We start from the raw sequence: 19922 nt of genomic DNA on the forward strand, positions 1-19922 counted from the left end.
CCACAAACTTATTGGGGATGGGGGACTATGAATGATGATGTGGACAATGAGAAGCCTTTGGAGTGAAAGAGTTAGAAAACCAATAAGTCGATAAAAACTGAAACTCTGATTGGAAATGTTTAGAGCACTTATTATTTTACTTACGATTCAAAATACAATGAAATATCATTCATTCTACAAAATATACAGTAATAATGCAGATAAACACTCTGGAATTACATGAGTTCTTAAGACATAGTGACGTTTATCACACAATCAAAGTTGCATCGTCAATTAGGCGATGTCGTATTTACAGCATTTAAATAATTTAACACATAATGACAACGGCGCTGTTTTTGTTCCTTTTTGCACACATTCTAACCGATTAACCTCCTCGGAGACGGAGAGTCATGTGAATGGTGCTTCCAGATGTGATGTCATAGTCTTGCAACTTCATGGCAGCCTCCAGTTGTCTGCCGTTGTAAATCAGTCGCTGCTGATCCTTGGGGACACTGTCTTTGCGATAGATCTTAGTCTGGAGCTGATCTACGGTCTCATTAACATCAACTTCATAGGTTTTGGTCTGGCCCTTCTCGTTCTTGACGAACACTTGGAAAGGTGCAGGGTTCGTGATGAGCAGATTCACCACTGAGCCTGAGTGTAACCCGTAACTGCTGAGGGTTCTGGAATCATCCTCAAGGTTGATACGGTGACCGTTGACGATAGAAAGCTTCTGTTTGTGAGGAGGTTCATTGAAGTTTTGAGAAATGAGCTTCTTGAGTTCACCAACTGTGGTATCACCGTTCACCACCAGCCGCTTCACATCTCCGTTCAACAGTTTTACTGTCAGTTCCATTATCTGCCAGGATGAGATCAAATATAAAAGCATTAGAACTAGCCTACTACAACATCATAATAGCACTTATTTAAAAATTCGTTTACAATTTTAATAAATAGTTAAATAGTAGCCTAACATTAAAATATATATATTTTAAAGATTAGCGTTAAAATGAATGTGCAATATTTGTAGGCAATAATGCGACTTACCGAGGTGGGTTCTGCAAATAGGCTGCTACGGCTTTCGCTGAATTTTTTTTCCTGAATAAGTATTGTAAGTCACACTCAAACTATGTGTCTCTGGTCACAGTGAGCAGAGGCATGAATATTTATACAAAGCGTCAACTCATGCTCCGCCTCCGCCTCAATGTTTCGTTTCCGAAAACTTGCTCAGTCACTTTCTGTTTCCATTCACCACTAATCGCTGACGTAATAAGTCCTGAGAAAACATTGATCAACACGATGTTCAGTGCTAATAAACAATAGGCTACATACATATATATATATATATTAAAACATGTATTCCGTTAAATTAAAAAATAACGATTTGGCTATAAAAAATATATATATATAAAAAAAATCGCGTTTGCTTTAGTCTATCTAACATTGTTTGGATCTTAGAAGAACTTTCTGGAAAGGTAATGTTTATGTTATAAAAATAAAACCTCTATAGCCTAGCCTAATTATTAGAGAACGTTCTGTGTATGCTAAAGGTTCTTTTTAGGTTATTACAAAAACGTATGCAACCTCAGCATTTAGACCTATGGAAACGGTAGGGGAACGTTCTGTAGGCTATTTGCTGCATGGGAATAGCAGGACTATTTGTTTAATGTGATCTACATAAACAAGAGTGCATTGTTTATCAACATAGATGTTTCATAAACATAAAATATATATAAAAAAATATATCAACATAAAAAAAGTCACCCTTTTGAGTTTCATTTAGACATAACAGGAAAACTGTTCATTGGAATGAGATGGCATTCCTCATGATCACGTGATTGGGGGAAATCCAGGTAAGTAGAGCATACAGCATGCGAAACACCTGTGGTGCACAATAGGCCCACCTAAGAATTTAAGTTGTACTTAAATACAATTTCAACGTCTGCAAATAAGAAAGCTATAAAACAATCTAGAATTTGTACCATGTTTAATATTCTTTCATAATATGCTTTTCTTTTTTTGAGCCCCCACTTTTCTCTTTTCTTTTTTTTCTTTTCTTTCTCTTGGCAAATAATTTTCAATAGATAAATCAGGCTTTTCCATATTATTTTTCTTGTTGACTATTGAACTATAACTTGTTATTGTCTTAAAGTTTGTCTGTCTTTGTATCTTACATTTGTTAAAATTTGCACAAAAAATAAATAAAAATAAAATTAGGCCCACCTGATAGGTAACAATCTTGTTTATGTGCTTAACAGTCTATTTATAGTGCAGTTTTGTGTTTATTTCCTGGGATAAGCTTTTCTCTAAATGTTCTTAAGATGCTTTTGATTTCAAAACAGGTACATGCTACAAAACTGAAGTATTAAAGTTTATTTATAAATTATTTTGGTTGGATTATTCAATTTGTATGTGCAGTACATTCAAATTTCCTGATTTTAGAAGTGTTTTCATTAGGCGAATTGTTCCAGAAACTATTTTTGTTATGCTGGTTGGAAGTCTCTTCACATCCTGAAAGCAATCACTAAGTTACGTGATCTAAATTTATATGTAGGCTATATCGTCTGTGGAAGGTGTAGGACCATAAAATGTTCATCCAGTCATTGCATTCGGTCCGAATGCAATGGTACGATGTCCTACCTGCCTGTCAGTGTATATATGTATTTCCATTCCTCCACACACTCGCGCAGACATGACACGTCATCAGCGTGATCCATGTTATGCAGAGTTAGACAGACGTCAGTCACAGAGGGCCGTAAACAAACAGCAGCCTCCTTTTACAGTTCCTTCTGAACCAAACAACAAGCTGATGCTGCGTTCTCACCATAACTACTGTAATTTGGAAGAGATGGAAACCTGTGACATTACTCAGAGCCAATTGTGACTCAAATGTATGCGTGTCAATGGCAACACTATCAACACCAAATAAAACACCAAAGCTAATGCTATTTTTCTTACATTTAAAATAGGTTTTACTCTATATGAAGTGTTGAGTGGTCTGAGGACAGATGGTTTTATGGGAAGCAAATGATAATCTAGTCATAATTTTTATCAAATAAAAAGAAAATGAATGTACATTTGTGATCAACTCCTATTCATTTCAAAATGTAAATACATAGACAACTGTATTAATACAATATATTTCACATCCAGTGATCCATAATATGAAAAATATTATTAGTAGGCCTACTGCTGTTCTGTGTTTACCAGTTACTCCATAAGTCGATAAAACATGCACAATGCACAGGACTGGTATTAACATTTTATTTACAACATAAAAATATAATGCATATCGTTCATAACAACAAGGGTAGCCTATAGGCCAGCACATATGGCCTTAAACTGACACTGAATAAATAAAATATGGAATAAGAATAATCCTCTCATATACAATCACATGAATAGGTTACTTTAAATCACAATTTAAACTAATTATTCTAATATCAGTCATGTTAGGCATATGTACATTTATAGGCTACAGATAGGCTAATCTTATCTAGAGGATAATTAAAAATGTCTTTCAGTAGGATTTTTATATTTTGGCATGTTTAATCTAGTCAATAAAACGTTGGATCAGTAATGAATCCTGGTCGCGCGGATCTTCTTCATTAACCTCCTCGGAGACGGAGAGTCATGTGAATGGTGCTTCCAGATGTGATGTCATAGTCTTGCAACTTCATGGCAGCCTCCAGTTGTCTGCCGTTGTAAATCAGTCGCTGCTGATCATTGGGGACACTGTCTTTGTGATAGATCTTAGTCTGGAGCTGATCTACGGTCTCATTAACATCAACTTCATAGGTTTTGGTCTGGCCCTTCTCGTTCTTGACGAACACTTGGAAAGGTGCAGGGTTCGTGATGAGCAGATTCACCACTGAGCCTGAGTGTAACCCGTAACTGCTGAGGGTTCTGGAATCATCCTCAAGGTTGATACGGTGACCGTTGACGATAGAAAGCTTCTGTTTGTGAGGAGGTTCATTGAAGTTTTGAGAAATGAGCTTCTTGAGTTCACCAACTGTGGTATCACCGTTCACCACCAGTCGCTTCACATCTCCGTTCAACAGTTTTACTGTCAGTTCCATTATCTGCCAGGATGAGATCAAATATAAAAGCATTAGAACTAGCCTACTACAACATCATAATAGCACTTATTTAAAAATTCGTTTACAATTTTAATAAATAGTTAAATAGTAGCCTAACATTAATATATATATTTTTTAAAGATTAGCGTTAAAATTAATGTGCAATATTTGTAGGCAATAATGCGACTTACCGAGTTGGGTTCTGCAAATAGGCTGCTACGGCTTTCGCTGAATTGCTTTCTTGAATAAGTATTGTAAGTCACACTCAAACTATGTGTCTCTGGTCACAGTGAGCAGAGGCATCAATATTTATACAAAGCGTCAACTCATGCTCCGCCTCAATGTTTTGTTTCCGAAAACCTGTAGTCACTTTCTGTTTCCATTCTCACTTAATCGCTGACGTGCCACAATAGTACGATAGGCATAAAACACATATAAAAAAAAATCGCGTTTGCTTCAGGCTATTCAACATTGTTTGGATCCTAGAAGAACTTTCTGGAAAGGAAATGTTTGTGGTTATAAAAATAAAACATAATTATTAAAGAACGTTCTGTGCATGCTATAGGCTCTTTTTAGGTTATTACAAAAATGTATGCAACGTTCTGTAGGCTATTTGCAGCATATAGCAGGACTATTTGTTTAATGTGATCTACATTAACAAGTGGATTTTTTATCAACATAGATGTTTCATAAACATATATTTTTTTTAATTTAATTTTTCTATTTTTTATATCAACATAAAAACAGCCGTCTGCTTGAGTTTCATTTAGGCATTAGGGAAAACAGATCACTGGAATGAGAAGGCATTCCACATGATCACGTGATTGGGGGAAATCCAGGTAAGTGGAGCACGTCATACATGCTGTATGACGTGCTCCACAGGCTAAACACCTGTGGTGCACAATAGGCCCAGGTGACAATCTTGTTTATTTGCTTAACAGTCTATTTATAGTGCAGTTTTGTGTTTATTTCCTGGGATAAGCTTTTCTCTAAATGTTCTTAAGAGGCGTTTGATGTCAAAAAAGCTACATGCTACAAAACTGAAGTATTAAAGTTTATTTATTTATAAATTATTTTGGTTGGATTATTCAATTTGTAGAGGTAGCCATGACATTGAAATCTCCTGATTTCAGAAGTGTTTTCATTAGGCGATTTGTTCCAGAATTATTATATTTTTTTTGTTATGCTGGTTGGAAGTCTCTTCACATCCTGATAGCAATCACTAAGTTAAGTGATCTAAATTCATATGTATATATATATATATATATATATATATATATATATATATATATATATATATATATATATATATATATATATATATATATATATATATATATATATATATCGTCTGTGGAAGGTGTAGGACCATAAAATGTTCGTCTAATCGTTGCATTTGGTCCGAACGCAATGGTACGATGTCCTACCTGCATGTCGTCAACGTATGTTTTTTCATACCTCCACACACCCTACATCACACGTCATCAGCGTGTTTCATGAGCCTGAAGAGTTAGACAGACGTCCGAGGCCGAGCACCGCAACCGAAACAGCAGCCACCTTTTACAGTTCCTCCTGAACCAAAACAACCAGCTTATGCTGCGTTCACGCCATAACTATTGCAATATGAAAGAAATATAGCCTACTCGGAGCGCTTTGTGACTCTTATTTATGATTTAGCAGCAACACTATCAATGTCGAAATGAATCTGCAGCAGTCAGGTGAGACAGGTCAGTGCTCTTTAAGTTGTCTGTTCATTATTATTGTAATGTTATGTGCTTTGAGACATAAGGTAGTTTAACGCCATCTTTCATCTCGTGGCACTTTGCAAACTTTGTTGTGCGTGATCGTGTGTTTCGAAGTGTGGCTTTGGAGAGTTCTGAAGGGAAGGGACTTGCTATTGCTAGCCGCTCCGAAAATTGCCTATACCCTACCTTTAATACCTGACACAGAAGGGACACACCTGTGACACCCCATAAAAACAATCTTTTTGTTTTTAACTACATCTTTCTGTCATGACAAAGTAGTGATACTTTAAACTATAATTATGTATAATGCTGTTTTTCTTACATTTAAAATAGGTTTTACTCTATATGAAGTACAGAGTTATGGTCTAAGGACAGGAAGTGATAATCTAGTCATATTTTTGTTTATATAAAAAGAAAATGAATGAACATACATTTGTGATCAGCTCCTATTCATTTCAAAATGGAAATACATAGACTACTGTATTAATACAATTATTATATTTTACATCCATAATATGAAAATGTTTGTTTGAAATTATTAGAAGTAGCCTACTGCTGTTCTGTGTTTACCAGTTACTCCATACTAAGTCAATAAAACATGCATAATGCACAGGACTTGTATTTACATTTTATTTACAACATAGAAATATAATGCATAACATTCATATAACAACAAAGGGTAGGCCAGCACATATGGCCTTAAACTAAAACTGTATGAGAAAGGATTATTCTTATTCCATATTTTAGCAATTTATTCAATCACATAAATACTTTAAATATTAATTTAAACTAAATATTCTAATATCAGACATGTGAGGCCTATACATTTATAAGCTATATATAATCTTATAGAGAGTGACTAAAAAGTGTCTTTCAGTAGTTTTTTTTATTTATATTTTGCCATGTTTAATCTATAGTCAATAAAACGTTGGATCAGTAATGAATCCTGGTCGCGCGGATCTCCTTCATTAACCTCCTCGGAGACGGAGAGTCATGTGAATGGTGCTTTCAGATGTGATGTCATAGTCTTGCAGCCTCTTTCCAGCCTCCAGTTGTCTGCCGTTGTAAATCAGTCGCTGCTGATCCTTGGGGACACTGTCTTTGCGATAGATCTTAGTCTGGAGCTGATCTACGGTCTCATTAACATCAACATCATAGGTTTTGGTCTGGTCCTTCTCGTTCTTGACGAACACTTGGAAAGGTCGAGGTTTCGTGATGATAAGTCTCACCACTGAGCCTGAGTGTAACCCGTAACTGCTGAGGGTTCTGGAATCATCCTCAAGGTTGATACGGTGACCGTTGTCGATAGAAAGCTTCTGTTTGTGAGGAGGTTCATTGAAGTTCTGAGAAATGAGATTCTTGAGTTCACCAACTGTGGTATCACCGTTCACCACCAGCCGCTTCTCCTCTCCGCCCATCAGTTGTATTATGAGTTCCATTACCTGTCAACATGAGATAAAATATAAAAGGATTAGAACTACTACAACATCGTATACTTATTCAAAGCGGGAGATTAGCGTTAATATAAATGTGCAGTACATTTCATAAGTAGGCTAGGCTATGCAACTTACCGAGCTGGGTTGTTGAATACGGCTTTTCGCTGAATAGTCAGGTAAATTACACCGAATAATGTGTCTCTGGTCACAGTGAGCAGAGGCATGTCATGAACAGCCTATATATTGCATCAACTCAAGCCCCGCCTCAAAATAATGTTTTGTTTCCAAAAACTTACTCAGTCACTTTCTGTTTCCATTCTCAACTAATCGCTGAAGTATCGACAGGACGTTCAGCGCAGCTTTCTGAATGATCAACAATACATTCTTGTTCAGAAACATCAAATCAAATCCTGAAAATTTCATCACATATTTTTCATATATGTATGTAAAAAAATCCCTTTGTCATTTATAGGCTATATTAGGCAAACAATAAAAGTAGTTCAACATCAGGGATCATTGGAATGAAGGAATTCCCCACGAACACGTGATGTAAAGGCAAATAAAGCAAACCAAACTCAACATTCTCTGTTCTGTCTTCTAGTTTTATTGCATTGACATTTTTGTTATGTAAATTTATTATTTTAGTAAATTATGATTATTTTATTATCTCTGTAATATGACATTGTTGTTGGTATCTTAGTTAGTTTATATAAACAATTTATATTTGTATTTGATTTTTAATTTGTTTTTGTTTTGTTCTGTCTCTATAAAGGGAATGTTAATAAATTCAATAAAAAAAAAAAAAATAAAATAAAAAAAAGTGGAACATTACCACTCTCTAGACACAGCACAATTGATATATTAAATAAATATTTATTATAACGCAAAGTCAGAGCCAGTGTTACATTTCAGTGTTTAAGCATAGCAGATCTCTCTTCTCTCTTTGGTAGTGGGATGTTTCCTACATTAAAAAAGAAAGATTTATTATTCATGAGTGTTACACAGATTCGGTTACTTAGAAAAAAAAAGTACAGCGCAATAAAGTTAACCAAAACACCTTTGGTTTAATCAGATGGACAAACAGTTAGAAAATTAAACGATGAATATAAGTGTCTTCCATCTCTGGTTAATTCTTTTTTTCTTTTTTTACCTGGAGGTGCAACAAAGTACTCCTCTACTGTGTTTTTGGCCAGCTGGAGCAGCTCCTCCGCACATTCACCCTCTGTTACAGTATCAGCTCTCAAATACAAGTCTCTGTACACAACATGGAGTTCAAGGAAAAGTTTAGCTTCTATAAAATGGTGACATGTTGACACTGTACTATGAGCAAACATACTTGGAGTGGTTGGGCAGATCAGGGCTGTAACCATCATTTTGCATTGACAATATTATCAGAAAACCAAAGAAAACACCATCAAAAAAAGTCTTGAGTAATTTCCCCCGTCTAAACTGACTGGAAGTCGTATCGGGAACAACTAGTAAACTGTTATGAATTGATCTGAGCTTCGTTGAATACCTGTCCTCTAGAACTGAATCCATTGGATCTACACCTTCAGTATTGATGACATGAAGTTGATCAGCAAATCGAATGGCTTTCTCCAGACAGTCCACCCCTTCTTTACTGCCGAAGTCAACAAGGGCTAATCTCTCCAACTTGTCCACAAGGTCTGGTGAGACTCTTGTTGCCTGCAAAGAAAAGTTAAACATGGTTACTAATTTTGGGAAAAGAAACTAAATTCTCAACAAATAAAGAAAATCCTTCAAATGCAATGGAGGATTATTTTTATTACTAATAAGGCAAAATTGTGTCACACTATGAATGCTCTCATAATTAAGAAATAATATTCTTACTATATTAATACGTTTTTGTTTTGCCTATTTTGGCTAAGTACATTTACCATTTAATATTAAATGGACTCAACATTATTTTCTAGTAATTGTAGCAAAATCATTCACATAAAAAAACAGGCAAAATGCATACATTTGGATTTAAATAAATGTATAACACAGCTACAAATTATAAATTACATTTTACTCCATTTAGAATATACTTTGCACATGAAGAAATCAACAAGATGCAACTGATTAACACCTGCTCGTATCATATCAGATAAAGTATGGACATTAAATGCTAATTATCAATAGATAAATCAGGCTTTTTCATATTATTTTTCTTGTTAAAGCCACACTAAGTAGAAATTGTGTTTTTGTCAAACAGTGACCCCTAGAGTCGCTGTGGGATACTTGCACTGTCGTAAATTATATTATAACATTTTTACATGATTGCAGCTAAATCACAAGTAAATAGTCTATAGTCTAGGCCTACTGTATAATTTAATTTGTGTTGTTTTTATTGGAATGTAAACATTACAAAATGCCAGATAACATCAATTAAGTATGTACGTCGCATTATTTCATAACATTGGCCGTTATGATGTCACTAGACATGATTATTGCAATTTATCATAATAGTTTGCAAATTGTGCTCGTTTACACTATTTACAACCTCTACGTTAGGCTTATTTATGATAATTATGTGAGATATTGAAAGCTGTTCTCATGATAATCGGAATCAACGTGATAAATACACCTCACAACACCTGAGTTCAGCTGGCAAACTAATTCGTGAGGCATAGCTATCTGATTTATCAAAACGATTCCATTTACACCTGGTCACATAAATGTATTTTTGCGAAACGGATTTAAATTCGATCTTCAATTCTCGCGCTATATGCAGATTTAATGGAGTGCACGTCACCGAGATATGAGCTGCATTTTATAGATCATCAGCTAAAATTTCAAAATCAAAGACCGCAATAAGAGAGAGCAGTAACAGCCCTGGTAAGATCATTTCGTTTCTTTACTTTTAATGATGAAGATTGTGTGATAAGCGTCTGCGACTTACTTTCACTTTGATTTGCGATAGTTTGCACGTTGGCTTTATGCAGTTGCTCATCTGCGGTGATGCGTGTTCCAGCGCGTCGTCATATCTGGATATAACATAATAGCCTGTATCGCTCTCACACGTTTTTTTTTTAGTTTTTTTTTTTAGCATTTTTGGGAGGAGTACAATTTACATATGTGGTTCAACAACCATATGCATTTACACTTGTCCAGTTTCGTCTGGAATGCGTCTCAGATCTCCTCCTGAAGTGATTTGAGGGATCGGATTCAAATCCGTCTCAAATGCGTTTCGGAGGGCATTTAAACCTGGACTTTTCACGATCGGATAGCTATCCGATCTGAGAAAATGCATGAAGTGGCCAGGTGTAAACAACCCCCATGACAAAAACATACGCACGAAAGCCGAAAACAAACGCTGGTTGGCCTCTCACGTCCAAATTTGACGAAGTGGTGGGGGAAGTGACGTATGCCGTAAAGCAGTCGAATTTTGTAGTTCTTTTTGTGCTCTTGTTACTACCCGAACACCGAAGTTACATAGTGCCAGTAAAAGCGATACACAGGCTATGGCAGACGTGTCATTCAACCTATTGTAAGTCGATGTACCATCACAAGGATCTTGGAAATATATTATGAAGGTTGAAAAGTTACATAGTGTCGCTTTAACTATTGAACTAACTTGTTTATTGTCTGAAAGTTTGTCTGTCTTTGTATCTTACATTTGTTAAAATTTGCACACACACACACACACACACACACACACACACACACACACACACACACACACACACACACACACACACACACACACACACACACACACACACACACACACGCACACAAATAAAATTTCACTAGTTCACACTTACAAATAAGTTAGATAGAATAAATGCGTATTTGGCGTGCTGTCCGAGGAGAGGGCTCCGGGCTCGGTATTCGGCCCGAACCCAGAGTACTCCCCCCGTATTCCTGGCTGTAAAAGATTAAGCCAAGAGTGAGGAGTCGGGGTGGTGGAGGGATGCTGGAAAACTGTCAAGGAATATTAGGTGAGTTGACAGTGTGGATATATATACTTCTTGTCATGCTGATTAGGGTAGACATAATTGTTTGATGACGAGTAGATTGGATTGATTATTTGAACGTGCTCCTCCCGAACTTTGTTTATAAAACATCATAAAAAGTAGGCCCACCTGATAGGTGACAATCTTGTTTATGTGCTTAACAGTCTACTTATAGTGCAATAAAATGGTATTGCACCATCGGTACAATCGGTACAAATGCAATGGTACGATGTCCTACCTGCCTGTCAGTGTATATATGTATTTCCATTCCTCCACACACTCGCGCAGACATGACACGTCATCAGCGTATTCCATGTTATGCAGAGTTAGACAGACGTCAGTCACAGAGGGCCGTAAACAAACAGCAGCCTCCTTTTACAGTTCCTTCTGAACCAAACAACAAGCTTATGCTGCGTTCTCACCATAACTACTGTAATTTGGAAGAGATGGAAACCTGTGACATTACTCAGAGCCAATTGTGACTCAAATGTATGCGTGTCAATGGCAACACTATCAACACCAAATTAAACACCAAAGCTAATGCTATTTTTCTTACATTTAAAATAGGTTTTACTCTATATGAAGTGTTGAGTTATGGTCTGAGGACAGATGGTTTTATGGGAAGCAAATGATAATCTAGTCATAATTTTGATCAAATAAAAAGAAAATGAATGTACATTTGTGATCAACTCCTATTCATTTCAAAATGTAAATACATAGACAACTGTATTAATACAATATATTTTACATCCAGTGATCCATAATATGAAAATGATTATTAGTAGGCCTACTGCTGTTCTGTGTTTACCAGTTACTCCATAAGTTGATAAAACATGCACAATGCACAGGACTTGTATTAACATTTTATTTACAACATAAAAATATAATGCATATCATTCATAACAACAAATGGTATAGGCCAGCACATATGGCCTTAAACTGACACTGAATAAATAAAATATGGAATAAGAATAATCCTCTCATATACAATCACATGAATAGGGTACTTTAAATCACAATTTAAACTAATTATTCTAATATCAGACATGTTAGGCATATACATGTATAGACTATAGATAGAGGATGATTAAAAGTGTCTTTCAGTAGGATTTTTATATTTTGGCATGTTTAATCTAGTCAATAAAACGTTGGATCAGTAATGAATCCTGGTCGCGCGGATCTCCTTCATTAACCTCCTCGGAGACGGAGAGTCATGTGAATGGTGCTTCCAGATGTGATGTCATAGTCTTGCAGCCTCTTTCCAGCCTCCAGTTGTCTGCCGTTGTAAATCAGTCGCTGCTGATCATTGGGGACACTGTCTTTGCGATAGATCTTAGTCTGGAGCTGATCTACGGTCTCATCAACATCAACTTCATAGGTTTTGGTCTGGCCCTTCTCGTTCTTGACGAACACTTGGAAAGGTGCAGGGTTCGTGATGAGCAGATTCACCACTGAGCCTGAGTGTAACCCGTAACTGCTGAGGGTTCTGGAATCATCCTCAAGGTTGATACGGTGACCGTTGACGATAGAAAGCTTCTGTTTGTGAGGAGGTTCATTGAAGTTTTGAGAAATGAGCTTCTTGAGTTCACCAACTGTGGTATCACCGTTCACCACCAGCCGCTTCACATCTCCGTTCAACAGTTTTACTGTCAGTTCCATTATCTGCCAGGATGAGATCAAATATAAAAGCATTAGAACTAGCCTACTACAACACCATATAGCACTTATTAAAAAAATTCGTTTACAATTTTAATAAATAGTTAAATAGTAGCCTAACATTAAAATATATATTTTTTAAAGATTAGCGTTAAAATTAATGTGCAATATTTGTAGCCAATAATGCGACTTACCGAGTTGGGTTCTGCAAATAGGCTGCTACGGCTTTCGCTGAATTGCTTTCTTGAATAAGTATTGTAAGTCACACTCAAACTATGTGTCTCTGGTCACAGTGAGCAGAGGCATCAATATTTATACAAAGCGTCAACTCATGCTCCGCCTCAATGTTTTGTTTCCGAAAACCTGTAGTCACTTTCTGTTTCCATTCTCACTTAATCGCTGACGTATAAGTCCTGAGAAATAATTGACCAACACGATGTTCAGTGCCAATAAACAATATTAGCCCACTATAGGTCTATATAAAACACATTTATTCTGTTAAATTTAAAAATAACTTTATTTATTAGTCTATTAAAAAAAATCGCGTTTGCTTTAGGCTATCCAACATTGTTTGGATCCTAGAAGAACTTTCTAAGGAAATGTATATGGTTATAAAAATAAAATCTATGATTATTAAAGAACGTTCTGTATGCTATAGGTTATTTTTAGGTCATTACAAAAACGTATGCAACCCCAGCATTTAGACATAGCCTATGGAAACGGTAGGGGAACGTTCTGTAGACTCTTTGCTGCATGTTTAATGTGATCTACATCAACAAGTGCATTGTTTATCAACATAGATGTTTCATAAACTTATATATATTTAAATATATCAACATAAAAACAGTCGTCTGCTTGAGTTTCATTTAGACATAACATGAAAACAGATCATTGGAATAAGAAGGCCTTCCACATGATCACGTGATTGGGGGAAATCCAGGAAAGTGGAGCACGTCATACAGCATGCGAAACACCTGTGGTGCACAATAGGCCCAGCTGATAGGTGACAATCATGTGCTTAACAGTCTATTTATAGTGCAGTTTTGTGTTTATTTCCTGGGATAAGCTTTTCTCTAAATGTTCTTATGCTTTTGATGTCAAAATAGCTTGACAAAACAAAAGTGTTAAAGTTTATTTATAAATTATTTTGGTTGGATTATTCAATTTGTAGAGGTTTGACATTGAAATTTCCTGATTTTAGAAGGGTTTTTAAAGGCAGTGTAGGCAGTTTGTCCCAGAAACATTTTTTGTTTTGCTGGTTGAAAGTCTCTTCGCATCCTGATAGCAATCGCTAAGTTCAGTGGTCTAAATGTATATGTATATCGTCTGTGGAAGGTGTGGGACCATAAAATGTTCATCCAGTCATTGCAGTCTGAACCTGCCTGTCAACATATGTATTTTCATACCTCCACACACCTTACACTGATAAAAAATATTTTGTGGTGAAGTACATAAAAAACAATGTAACTTCTACATGAAAAAGTTAGTTCAAGCAAGAATAAAAAAAAACTAAATTCTATATTAGTACTCAATTCAAGCGTGTAGAAACTAAAGCGTAAATATCAACGTTATAAAATTAAGTAAAATTACTCAACTTTTCTGATACTGGTGTTCCCATCATGCACTGGGCCTTGATTAATTAATGAGGTTGATTTTTCACTGTTTTATCATTGCTTTTGTTGTTTTGATTAGTAACTTGCCATTTTGTGACATGAGTTCATTTTCTACACAAAATGACACATTGAAACACAAAAACTATCCCTCAAATGTTACCGTCATTGTGTATTGTCTACCAAGTATTGAGTTCTCTGCATTCACATGATGCCCTTTTGATATATAGATATGGTGTCTCACACAATGTCTATTGTATTGATTATTTAAATGTTTCTAAAGCATATACTTTTAAAGTGTGGTTTAATTCAATGTTATATTATTTGAGTGAAATCACCTTTATATATAGCCCTTTTTACAATACAGATTGTTTCAAAACAGCTTTACAGTGATAACAGGAAAATAATGCAACAAAAGTCGATATCGTAAGTCGATAAAACATGTACACTGCAGGACTGGTATTAACATTTTATTTACAACATAAAAATATAATGCATAACATTCATAACAACAAAGGCCAGCACCTTAAACTGGAACAGTGAGAAAGGATTATTCTTATTCCACATTTTATCAATTAGGCTACATTAATAAATTAAATCACAATTTAAACTAAATAATATTCTAATATCAGACATGTTAGGCATTGGTACATTTATAGGCTGTAGATAATCTTATCTAGAGAGCGACTAAAAAGTGTCTTTCAGTAAGACTTCTATGTTTTGGCAGTCTTTAGTCATTAATAAATAGGTCGCGCGGATCTCCTTCATTAACCTCCTCGGAGACGGAGAGTCATGTAAACAGTGCTTCCAGGTTTGATTTTGTAGTCTTGCAGCATCTTTCCAGCCTCCAGTGTTGTGCCATTGTAAATCAGTCGCTGCTGATCATTGGGGACTCTCGCTTTGCGGAAGATCTTATTCTGGAGCTGATCAACGGTCTCATTGACATCAACTTCATAATTATGAATCTGGCCATCGTCGTTCTTGACGAGCACCTCATCAGGTGTGATGAGCAGCATCACCACTGTGTCTGAGTGCAACCCGTAACTGCTGAGGCTTCTGGAATCATCCTCAAGGTTGATACGGTGACCGTTATTTATAGAAAGCTTCTGTTTGTGAGGAGGTTCATTGAAGTTTTGAGAAATGAGCTTCTTGAGTTCACCAACTGTGGTATCACCGTTCACCTCCAGCCGCTTCAAATCTCCGTTCAACAGTTTTACTGTCAGTTCCATTATCTGCCAGGATGAGATCAAATATAAAAGCATTAGAACTACTACAACATCATATACTTATTTAAACCTGGAGATTAGCGTTAATATGAATGTGCAATATTTTCATAAATAAGCTATGCAACTTACCGAGCTGGGTTGTTGAATACGGCTTTTCGCTGAATAGTCAGGTAAATTACGCCGAATAATGTGTCTCTGGTCACAGTGAGCAGAGGCATGTCATGAATATATATAAAGCATCAACTCAAGCCCCGCCTCAAAATAATGTTTTGTTTCCAAAAACATAGTCACTTTCTGTTTCCATTCTCAACTAATCGCTGAAGTATCGACAGGACGTTCAGCACAGATTTCTGAATCATCAACAATACATTCCTGTTCAGAAACATCAAATCAAATCCTGAAAATTTCATTAGGCTACATATTTTTAATATATTTACCTTAAAAAGGTACCTTTGTAATTTATATAGGCTCTAGAGTAGACAAACATTAAAAGTAGCTTCTCAACATCAGGGATCATTGGAGTGACGGAATTCCCCACGATCACGTGATGCAAAGGTAAATAAAGCAAACTAAACTCAACATTCTCTGTTCTGTCTTATAGTTTTATTGCATTGACATTTTTGTTAATCAAATTATGATCATTTCTGTAATATGCCCTTCTTGTTGGTGCCATAGTTTATTTAAATAATTTCTATTTGTGTTTGATTTGAAATTTGTTTTTGTTTTGTTTTATCTCCATAAAGGGAATGTTAATCATTTCCATAAAACTTGTTTGGAACATTACCACACTCTAGATACAGCACAATTGATATACTAAATAAATATTTATTATAACGTAAAGTCAGAGCCAGTGTTACATTTCAGTCAGAATTCAGAGTGTTTAAGCATAGCAGATCTCTCTTCTCTCTTTGGTAGTGGGATGTTTCCTACATTAAAAAAGAAAGATTGATTATTCATGAGTGTTACACAGATTCGGTTACTTCAAAAAAAAAAAGTACAGCGCAATAAAGTTAACCAAAACACCTTTGGTCTAATCAGATGGACAAACAGTTAGAAAATTAAACGATGAATATAAGTGTCTTCCATCTCTGGTTAATTCCTTTTTTCTTTTTCTTTTTACCTGGAGGTGCAACAAAGTACTCCTCTACTGTGTTTTTGGCCAGCTGGAGCAGCTCCTCCGCACATTCACCCTCTGTTACAGTATCAGCTCTCAAATACAAGTCTCTGTACACAACATGGAGTTCAAGGAAAAGTTTAGCTTCTATAAAATGGTGACATGTTGACACTGTACTATGAGCAAACATACTTGGAGTGGTTGGGCAGATCAGGGCTGTAACCATCATTTTGCATTGACAATATTATCAGAAAACCAAAGAAAACACCATCAAAAAAAGTATTGCGTAATTTCCCCCGTTTAAACTGACTGGAAGTCGTATCGGGAACAACTAGTAAACTGTTATGAATTGATCTGAGCTTCGTTGAATACCTGTCCTCTAGAACTGAATCCATTGGATCTACACCTTCAGTATTGATGACATGAAGTTGATCAGCAAATCGAATGGCTTTCTCCAGACAGTCCACCCCTTCTTCACTGCCGAAGTCAACAAGGGCTAATCTCTCCAACTTGTCCACAAGGTCTGGTGAGACTCTTGTTGCCTGCAAAGAAAAGTTAAACATGGTTACTAATTTTGGGAAAAGAAACTAAATTCTCAACAAATAAAGAAAATCCTTCAAATGCAATGGAGGATTATTTTTATTACTAACAAGGCAAAATTGTTACTGTAAATGCTCTCATAATTAAGAAATAATATTCCTACTATATTAATACATTTTTGTTTTGCCTATTTTGGATAAGTACATTTACCATTTAATATATCATTAGAACTGAACATTATTTTCTAGTAATTGTAGCAAAACATTCACATAAAAAAACAGACAAAATGCATACATTTGGATTTAAATAAATGTATAACACAGCTACAAATGATAAATTACTTTTTACTCCTTTTAGAATATATTTTGCACATGAAGAAATCAACAAGATGCAACTGATTAACACCTGCTCGTATCATATCAGATAAAGTATGGACATTAAATGCTAATTCATAGTCGTAGTAGTCTTGAATACACTCTTGTATTTGATTTGCCTTAATATTCTTGCCTAAATTGTCATTTTTAGCCATATGTTACAGATCATATATGTGAAATATTGTAATGTACCTGATCAACCCCAGGTTTCAGACCCCCAGGCCTGGTTTCACAGACAGGTCTTAGATTAAGCCAGGATTAGGCCATAGTTCAACTAGGACATTTAAAAAGCTTTTATATATGTGCCTTAGGAAAAAAACATTACTGATGTGCATTTTGAGACAAAACAATGGCACTGACAGTGTCAATGCAAATGTCAGTGCAAATTGCTTTCAGTTAAAACAGCTTAAACATGAATTTTAGTCTGGGACTATGCTTAAGCCTTGTCTGTGAAACCGGGGGATAGAGTGCCTTGCATATGACTTTGACTTTAAAAAAAATCAATGTTGGCACAAGGAATCTACTTTTTAATTACAGTTTGTTCATATGGTTTGAAACTGGGGGCCAATGAGCTGGTTTGATATAGGATTAATATTTCACTGTTACAACATGTAACATACAACATGTTACTAGGTGAGAACAATAACAAGCAAATTTTTTTCTTTTTTTCTCTTTATATTAAAATGTTGATTTAAATGTGACGTTGAGTGCTGCTCGGATTCTGAACAGGTATTCTGCTGCCCTCTACTGTGAAGTTCAAAGAACGTTGTACAGAATACGTCAAAGTAAAGCTAGATAATAGATTTATTTCTCCTGCGCCAGTCGTGCTACATTTTTGTTAAGTTTGTAGGATAAATATTTGGCCATGATGAGGCAAAAATTGTCGAGGTTGCACATCTTCTTTCCACACTGCCCGCTCGCCTACTGTAAGTGTACAGAAAAAACGTGTGTGCAAAAAGAGGCATTACCGGTGGAAGTTGATTTTCATCTATGGGCTCCCATGAGGGTTTCTGAGGAACCTGAAGATTGGAACACGGTGCAAAATGTTTATAAGCATTGCTTAATATGTTAAAAAGCAAATATTTGTTAACGTATCGATGGGTTCATTTATTTCTTAAACATTTATTCATCCCAACACAACAGTCTGCAAATAAATCACGTTTTACCTTGGAATCACAGGCAGAGTTACTTGATTCCCGTTTTAATGTCAATCGGGACCAGGACGTTCTGCTGGCCGATACAGTGGCGCTTAGAGCGGACAGCTTCAATACTCCACACCGAGGATGCGCAGGCCGCAGCGCCCTTGAAGCTCGTGCCGCACATTTACAGAACATGTTTAAATCACGTTCCTAAAACCGTCACGTTGCTGTGTGAAGTCAGTTAAAACGCGATTATATGGATATTAGTACTGCTAAGGACCCCTAACTACAGACGTCCTCCCCCTAACAACCACAAAAACTACATTTCTATAGTCATTTCCGGAAGTTGTAGTTTTCAAAGTTCATGACGTATATGTTTTGACAGGAGATGTGTTTGCACGTATGCAAGAGCCCGGATAGCTCAGTCGGTAGAGCATCAGACTTTTAATCTGAGGGTCCAGGGTTCAAGTCCCTGTTCGGGCGAATGATTTTTAATTTGCCATTTTTGAAAAGCAAGAACACACAATTCAAGATGTTTATGAATGGATGACTATTGTATTATATTTGTCGAGAATATGGGAACTTGTTTCCACCACAAAAAAGAAAAAGAAAAAAGGTAGCCTAACAGTTCAGACTTTTTTCCCCTTGCAATTGCTAGTTTATATCTCGCAATTCTGACTTTATGTATCGCAATTGTGACAAAAAGTCAGAATTGTGCGATAAAAAAAAATCACATTTATCTTTTAAATTGTTTTATTTCATGGTCATAATCATTTTAAACTTAATCATTTAAAAAAAACAACCCATTATAACACATAATAAATAATATATATATATATATTTATATTAAAATAAATTAAATTCTAATAACATTTTTATTAACATAAAATAGCACACACACACACACACGTCTGGTTCATTATCTTTGTGGGGACTCTCCATAGACGTAAAGGTTTTTATTCTGTACCATCTGTATATTCTAAACCCTTATACTAACCCTAAAACCTACCCATCACAGAAAAATTTCAGCATTTTTACATTTTCAAAAAAACACACACACAC

The 19922-nt window shown here is 35.7% G+C and overlaps 6 protein-coding genes across 10 annotated transcripts; all 6 read right to left on the minus strand.

Moving 5' to 3' along the window:
- Positions 1-114: 114 nt before the first annotated feature.
- On the minus strand, positions 115-7536 carry LOC309499232 (uncharacterized protein). Of its 2 annotated transcripts, none has more exons than XM_082170409.1 (2): positions 7375-7536; positions 115-838 (listed from the first exon to the last, which is right to left on the minus strand). In XM_082170409.1, the coding sequence occupies exon 2, from the start codon at positions 833-835 to the stop codon at positions 365-367; it is 471 nt and encodes a 156-aa protein (XP_082026535.1). In that variant the 5' UTR covers positions 836-838; positions 7375-7536; the 3' UTR covers positions 115-364. The 2 variants fall into 2 exon arrangements, with proteins under 2 accessions (XP_082026535.1, XP_082026536.1); XM_082170410.1 differs by lacking the exon at positions 7375-7536 and adding an exon at positions 1027-1117.
- LOC309499234 (uncharacterized protein) lies at positions 3230-7605 on the minus strand. Of its 2 annotated transcripts, XM_082170413.1 has the most exons (3): positions 7536-7605; positions 7375-7440; positions 3230-4061 (listed from the first exon to the last, which is right to left on the minus strand). In XM_082170413.1, exon 3 carries the CDS (start codon positions 4056-4058, stop codon positions 3588-3590), a length of 471 nt encoding a protein of 156 aa, XP_082026539.1. In that variant the 5' UTR covers positions 4059-4061; positions 7375-7440; positions 7536-7605; the 3' UTR covers positions 3230-3587. The 2 variants fall into 2 exon arrangements, with proteins under 2 accessions (XP_082026539.1, XP_082026538.1); XM_082170412.1 differs by lacking the exons at positions 7375-7440; positions 7536-7605 and adding an exon at positions 4250-4498.
- LOC309499233 (uncharacterized protein) lies at positions 6422-7434 on the minus strand. Its single transcript, XM_082170411.1, has 2 exons — positions 7375-7434; positions 6422-7245 (listed from the first exon to the last, which is right to left on the minus strand). Exon 2 carries the CDS (start codon positions 7240-7242, stop codon positions 6772-6774), a length of 471 nt encoding a protein of 156 aa, XP_082026537.1. The 5' UTR covers positions 7243-7245; positions 7375-7434; the 3' UTR covers positions 6422-6771.
- A 487-nt stretch (positions 7606-8092) lies between the features above and the next one.
- On the minus strand, positions 8093-19222 carry gatc (glutamyl-tRNA amidotransferase subunit C). 3 transcript variants are annotated; one of them, XM_082170395.1, is made up of 5 exons: positions 18888-19222; positions 18690-18740; positions 8756-8925; positions 8390-8493; positions 8093-8200 (listed from the first exon to the last, which is right to left on the minus strand). In XM_082170395.1, exons 1-5 carry the CDS (start codon positions 19053-19055, stop codon positions 8148-8150), a joined length of 546 nt encoding a protein of 181 aa, XP_082026521.1. In that variant the 5' UTR covers positions 19056-19222; the 3' UTR covers positions 8093-8147. The 3 variants fall into 3 exon arrangements, with proteins under 3 accessions (XP_082026521.1, XP_082026519.1, XP_082026520.1); XM_082170394.1 differs by lacking the exons at positions 8093-8200; positions 8390-8493; positions 8756-8925 and adding exons at positions 14925-16619; positions 16814-16917; positions 17180-17349 and having other exon boundaries at positions 18888-19218; XM_082170393.1 differs by having other exon boundaries at positions 8093-8493.
- On the minus strand, positions 12055-13210 carry LOC309499231 (uncharacterized protein). The gene is made up of 2 exons (XM_082170408.1): positions 13052-13210; positions 12055-12863 (listed from the first exon to the last, which is right to left on the minus strand). The coding sequence occupies exon 2, from the start codon at positions 12858-12860 to the stop codon at positions 12390-12392; it is 471 nt and encodes a 156-aa protein (XP_082026534.1). The 5' UTR covers positions 12861-12863; positions 13052-13210; the 3' UTR covers positions 12055-12389.
- Positions 14925-16113, minus strand: LOC309499226 (ubiquitin-like protein ISG15). Its single transcript, XM_082170403.1, has 3 exons — positions 15977-16113; positions 15823-15888; positions 14925-15699 (listed from the first exon to the last, which is right to left on the minus strand). Exons 1-3 carry the CDS (start codon positions 15995-15997, stop codon positions 15235-15237), a joined length of 552 nt encoding a protein of 183 aa, XP_082026529.1. The 5' UTR covers positions 15998-16113; the 3' UTR covers positions 14925-15234.
- Positions 19223-19922: the final 700 nt, after the last annotated feature.

This window comes from Leuciscus leuciscus (assembly GCF_965113295.1).
Source record: "Leuciscus leuciscus genome assembly, chromosome: 5".
Classification (NCBI taxonomy): domain Eukaryota; kingdom Metazoa; phylum Chordata; class Actinopteri; order Cypriniformes; family Leuciscidae; genus Leuciscus; species Leuciscus leuciscus.

Coding starts and splice junctions, on each gene's coding strand:
- LOC309499232 (XM_082170409.1), bottom strand. CDS start 835: ATGGAACTGACAGTAAAACTGTTGAACGGAGATGTGAAGCGGCTGGTG.
- LOC309499233 (XM_082170411.1), bottom strand. CDS start 7,242: ATGGAACTCATAATACAACTGATGGGCGGAGAGGAGAAGCGGCTGGTG.
- LOC309499234 (XM_082170413.1), bottom strand. CDS start 4,058: ATGGAACTGACAGTAAAACTGTTGAACGGAGATGTGAAGCGACTGGTG.
- gatc (XM_082170393.1), bottom strand. CDS start 19,055: ATGTTCTGTAAATGTGCGGCACGAGCTTCAAGGGCGCTGCGGCCTGCG. Junction 18,741..18,887: donor ACTCTGCCTGTGATTCCAAG/GTAAAACGTGAT, acceptor TCCAATCTTCAG/GTTCCTCAGAAACCCTCATG. Junction 8,926..18,689: donor ATGAAAATCAACTTCCACCG/GTAATGCCTCTT, acceptor TTTTCTTTGCAG/GCAACAAGAGTCTCACCAGA.
- LOC309499226 (XM_082170403.1), bottom strand. CDS start 15,997: ATGGAAACAGAAAGTGACTAT. Junction 15,889..15,976: donor TGGAAACAGAAAGTGACTAT/GTTTTTGGAAAC, acceptor CACTGTGACCAG/AGACACATTATTCGGCGTAA. Junction 15,700..15,822: donor GTATTCAACAACCCAGCTCG/GTAAGTTGCATA, acceptor TCATCCTGGCAG/ATAATGGAACTGACAGTAAA.
- LOC309499231 (XM_082170408.1), bottom strand. CDS start 12,860: ATGGAACTGACAGTAAAACTGTTGAACGGAGATGTGAAGCGGCTGGTG.